The 5,983-nt window shown below is 39.2% G+C and overlaps 1 protein-coding gene across 1 annotated transcript in view; it reads right to left on the bottom strand.

The window, feature by feature from the left end:
• Nucleotides 1–3,763, bottom strand: part of LOC104994562 (platelet glycoprotein 4-like) — a 58,416-nt gene extending 54,653 nt beyond the window's left edge. The window contains 1 exon segment of the mRNA XM_010848193.1: nucleotides 3,644–3,763. Coding sequence (XP_010846495.1) covers nucleotides 3,644–3,763 — 120 coding nt within the window.
• Between the last annotated feature and the right edge of the window lie 2,220 nt (nucleotides 3,764–5,983).

The following is a 5,983-nucleotide window of genomic DNA, read 5'->3' as shown; positions in this document are numbered from 1 at the left end:
GCTTCAGCAATACGTGAACCATGAACTTCCAGGTGTTCAAGCTGGTTTTAGAAAAGGCAGAGGAATCAGAGATCAAATTGCCAACATCTGCTGGATCATCAAAAAAGCAAGAGAGTTCCAGAAAAACATCTATTTCTGCCTTATTAACTATGCCAAAGCCTTTGACTGTGTGATTCACAATAAATGGTGGAATATTCTGAAAGAGATGGGAATACCAGAGTACCTGATCTGCCTCTTGAGAAATTTGTATGCAGGTCAGGAAGCAACAGTTAGAACTGGACATGGTAAAACCGACTGGTTCCAAATAGGAAAAGGAGTATGTCAGGCTGTATATTGTCAACCTGCTTATTTAACTTATATGCAGAATACATCATGAGAAGTGCTGGGCTGGAAGAAGCACAGGCTGGAATTAAGATTCCCAGGAGAAATATCAATAACCTCAGATATGCAGATGACACCACCCTTATGGCAGAAAGTGAAGAAGAGCTAAAGAGCCTCTTGATGAAAGTGAAAGAGGAGAGTGAAAAAGTTGACTTAAAGCTCAACATTCAGAAAACTTAGATCATGGCATCTGGTCCCATCACTTCATGGCAAATAAATGGGGAAACAGTGGAAACAGTGGCTGACTTTTTATTTTTCTGGGCTCCAAAATCACTGCAGATGGTGATTGCAGCCATGAAATTAAAAGATGCTTACTCCTTGGAAGGAAGATTATGACCAACCTAGATAGCATATTCAAAAGCAGAGACATTACTTTGCCAACAAAGGTCCGTCTAGTCAAGGCTATGGTTTTTCCAGTAGTCATGTATGGATGTGAGAGTTGGACTATAGAGAAAGCTGAGTGCTGAAGAATTGATGCTTTTGAACTGTGGTGTTGGAGAAGACTCTTGAGAGTCCCTTGGACTGCAAGGAGATCCAACCAGTCAATGCTAAAGGAAATCAATCCTGAATATTCATTGGAAGGATTGATGCTGAAGCTGAAGTTGCAATATCTTGGCCACCTCATGTGAAGAGCTGACTCATTTGAAAAGAGCCTGATTCTGGGAAAGATTGAGGGCAGGAGGAGAAGGGGACAACAAAGGATGACATGGTTGGATGGCATCACGACTCAATGGACATGAGTTTGGGTAAACTCCTGGAGTTGGTGATGGATAGGGAGGCGTGGCATGCTGCGGTTCATGGGGTTGCAAAGAATCGAACACGACTGAGTGACTGAACTGAATGTTGGTGTACTTGTGTCTTTTTTTTTAATTTATTTTTAATTGGAGAATAACTGCTTTACAGTGTTGGGTTGGTTTCTGCCATATATCAACATGAATCAGCTACAGGTATACATGTTTCCTCCCTCTTCAACCTCCCTCCCACCTTTTACCCATCTATTTATCACAGAGCAGCAGGTGGAGCTCCCTGCATTATACCACGACTTCACATTAACTATCTGTTTTGCATATGGTAATATATATATTTCAGTACTCTTCTCTGTTTGTCCCATATTCTCCTTCCACCTCTGTGTCCATAAGTCTAGTCTCTATGTCTGAGTTTCTGTTCCTGCCTTGCAAATAGGTTGATCAGTACCATTTTTCTAGATTCTATATATATGCATTAATATACAATATTTGGTTTTCTCTTTCTGACTTACTTCACTCTGTGTAGCAGGCTCTAGATTCATCCACCTCACTAGAACTGACTCAAATCTGTTGCTTTTTATGGCTGAGTAATATTTCATTGTATATATGTATCACAACTTCTTTATCTATTCATCTTGTCAACGAGCATCTAGGTTGTTTCCATGTCCTGGCTATTGTAAATAGTGCTTCAGTGAACACTGGGGTACATGTGTCTATTTCATTTATGGTTTTCTCAGGACATATGCCCAGTAGTGGGATTGCTGGATCGTGTGGTAGTTTTATTCCTAGTTTTTTAAAGAAATGTCTGTACTGTTTGCCATAGTAGCTGAATCAATTTACATTCTCACCAGCAGTGCTAGAGGGTTCCCTTTTCTCCACATTCTCTCCAGCGTTTATTGTTTGGAGAGGAAATACAGATGGCCAACATCATGTAACATGCTCAACCTTATTAATAGTCAGATCAGATCAGATCACATCAGTCACTCAATCGTGTCTGACTCTTTGAGACCCCATGAATCGCAGCACGCCAGGCCTCCCTGTCTATCACTCCCGGAGTTCACTCAGACTCACATCCATCGAGTCAGTGATGCCATCCAGCCATCTCATCCTCTGTCGTCCCCTTCTCCTCCTGCCCCTAATCCCTCCCAGCATCAGAGTCTTTTCCAATGAGTCAACTCTTCGCATGAGGTGGCCAAAGTACTGGAGTTTCAGCTTTAGCATCATTCCTTCCAAAGAAATCCCAGGGCTGATCTCCTTCAGAATGGACTGGTTGGATCTCCTTGCAGTCCAAGGGACTCTCAAGAGTCTTCTCCAACACCACAGTTCAAAAGCATCTATTCTTCGGCGCTCAGCCTTCTTCATAGTCCAACTCTCACATCCATACATGACCACAGGAAAAAACATAGCCTTGACTAGACAAACCTTTGTTGGCAAAGTAATGTCTCTGCTTTTGAATATGCTATCTAGGTTGGTCATAACTTTCCCTCCAAGGAGTAAGCATCTTTTAATTTCATGGCTGCAGTCACCATCTGTAGTGATTTTGGAGCCCAGAAAAATAAAGTCTGACACTGTTTCCACTGTTTCGCCATCTATTTCCCATGAAGTGGTGGGACTGGATGCCATGATCTTCATTTTCTGAATGTTGAGCTTTAAGCCAACTTTTTCACTCTCCACTTTCACTTTCGTCAAGAGGCTTTTTAGTTCCTCTTAATAGTCAGGAAAATATAAATCAAAACCACAGTGATATATCACCTCACACCTGTCAAAATGGCTATCAGTAAAAAAGCACAAATAACATAATGTTGGTGACAAAAGGTAACCCTAATTCATTATCACTGATAATGTAAATTTGTTCAGCCACTGTAGAAAACAGTGTGGAGATTTCTTACAAAACTGAAAATAGAACTGTCATATGACTCAGAAATTACACTTCTGGATACATAGATGAAAAACCCGCTAATCTGAGAGCATACATGTACCCTAATATTCAAAATTGCATTATTTTCAGCTGCCAAGACGTGGAAGCATCTTCAGTTCCATCAACAGATAAATGGATGAAGAAAATGTGGTATATATGCACAAAGGAATAGTTCTCAATTATAAAAAAAGCAATTTAACCATGTTCAATGTAGATGGACTTGGAGGGCCTTAACCTAAGTGAAATAAGACAGAAAAAGACAAATATTGTATGATGTCACTTATATGTGGAGTGTAAAAAAATACAGCAAACTGGTGGGGGGGTGGGGAACAGGAAAAAAAAAAAAAAAGGGCGAAGACTCACAGACACAGAAAACAAACTAGTGGTTACCAGTGAGGAGAGGGATAATACAGAAATAGGGGGAAAATGGTTATTATGAGATTATATGAAATCATGTATGTGAAACTTGAAAATTTCAAAGCACAATAGAGTTTAAGAATCTTTCAATAAAAATGGTATATGTGTATACAAAAAAAGCATATAACATATTCTTTGGACATACTTAAAAGCAATGACACGTTCTAGATACTACTTGTACCTTTTTAACTGTCTTCTGAATAAGCATGTCTCCAACTGGTACTAGAATACCACCAAACACAGCCAGGACTGCACCGATGGCAGCACCAGTGATGAGCCCACAGTTTCGATCACAGCCCATTTCTTGTTTAGGGGAAAAGCTAAGATTCAGCACCTGTTTCTTTCAAACTCTCGGGTCTGATGAAGGTGGCTTCCAAGTGGTCTGGTTCTATCATTGGAAGGAGATCATAAAACAGAAGCATAAATATCAGTACAATTATCAAAGTACAAGAAAAACATACAACTGAAACAGATCATTTTGCCAGTTATAAATAAATAATTTTTTTAAAGAAAACTTTCTAGGTCTTACCCTTTTCTTGATTTGAGCTACCTACCAGTGATAGAAATAATAAATATTGTCACATAGAGCATTTCTTTAAATTCTACTTTTTAAAATGTTCTTCTTTGAATGATTCACATACTGAAATCTTACCTAAGGAAATCGTGCTTACTGTACTCTCACCTTTTGCCTTCTTTTGTCAGCCTGAGACACTTATAGGTAACCTCACCCTTTATCCGGAGAAGGCACTGGCACCCCACTCCAGTACTCTTGCCTGGAAAATCCCATGGGTGGAGGAGCCTGGTAGGCGGCAGTCCATGGGGTCGCTAAGAGTCAGACATGACTGAGTGACTTCACTTTCACTTTTCCCTCTCATGCATTGGAGAAGGAAATGGCGACCCACTCCAGTGATCTTGCCTGGAGAATCCCAGGGACGGGGGAGCCTGGTGGGCTGCCGTCTCTGGGGTCGCACAGAGTCGGACACGACTGAAGCGCCTTAGCAGCAGCAGCCTTTGTCTTGCTTCCACACCCTACCTGGAGTTCTCCTGCAAACTGAATGCGAGTGTACGGATGTGTTTTCCTTCTAAATGCTAAGCGAGTGTGGTGACAGGTGTTTTCTTTTACTATACATTCTTCACAGGTAGAAAGATACAGATTTTACAGGCAATGATATGATGAGTCTCAGAAGGAATCAATTCTTCTAATAATTGTAAGCTATCAGTTAAAACAAAAATGCATCTGTGAACTGGGAAAATACATTGTCCATAAAATTAATACTAGATTGCTCTCTACTGTCCTCAAAATTGTAAACATTATTTAAAGAAAATTTCATTTTCACGAGTACTTAGTTCATGCTTAAATTCTTTCTTACATTTGAAAATATTGCAGTTTTAAGAAGACTATTTTCAATTTCATTTTTAATAATGCCTTTTAGATAGTCTAACGGTGAAAAGAATTTCAAGAAATATTTAAGGTAGTTGTTGACTAGCTTCTGTGACAGGCCTTGTTTTCTTACAAATCTCGTGTGTAGTGTGTGTGTATACACATATATATAAAAAACACATTTGAGTGGAATACAGTTCTTTTTGCCATGGGCAACTGATTTGTGCCAATTCTGTTAAAATCAACTACGTGGTGTGAGTACGTGTTTTATCTAGTCAGTCTCATCTTTGGTATATTTATATGAGATATGCATATTTCATAAAAATTGCGAGAAAATACTTAGTGGAATGAATAGGTCCTATTGTAACACATAATTTATTATTCTAACATTTGAAAACATACTCATTTGAGCTATTTTGGTTACAGAAGAATTTTTTTTAAATCGAGTTGACCTGACATTGATAAACAAGGTGTGCTTTGTAACTTTTAATCAAATATTCCCTACTTCAGAATGCCCCAGCCAAGAAAAACAAAAATGCCAACAGAATGAAGGCTATAGACAAAAAAGACATACATATAGTATTTTTGTCAAGCTTATAAGTATAATATTAAATATATTTTTGTTGTGGTCTTACATTTTCCCTTCCACAGCTTTGTTGTGGTAGTATCATTCTTATGAATTTATTAGTATTTTTTCCACTTTAGTAATCATTTTTTTTCATAATTATTACATATGTGGCTAAGAAAATAAGGGAAATTAGACTTTCCACAAAATTTGGACAGAAAAAATGTTAGAAAATTTTTCATGGTAATGTGTTAATTTTTTGCTTTTATCTATTAAGATCTTCCTGTACCTGTCTTAGGATCAGTTCAGTTCAGTCACTCAGTCGTGTCCAACTCTGCGACCCCATGAATCACAGCACACCAGGCCTCCCTGCCCATCACCAACTCCCAGAGTTCACTCAAACTCATGTCCATTAAGTTGGTGATGCCATCCAGCCATCTCATGCTCTGTCGTCCCCTTCTCCTCCTGCCCCCAATCCCTCCCAGCATCAGGGTCTTTTCCAATGAGTCAGCTCTTCGCATAAGGTGGCCAAAGTCTTGGAGTTTCAGCTTCAGCATCAGTCCTTCCAGTGAACA

The sequence above is a fragment of the Bison bison genome, unplaced genomic scaffold (assembly GCF_000754665.1).
Source record: "Bison bison bison isolate TAMUID 2011002044 unplaced genomic scaffold, Bison_UMD1.0 scf7180017864260, whole genome shotgun sequence".
NCBI classification, from domain to species: Eukaryota; Metazoa; Chordata; class Mammalia; order Artiodactyla; family Bovidae; genus Bison; species Bison bison.
This window is presented reverse-complemented; position numbering and strand designations above follow the sequence as displayed.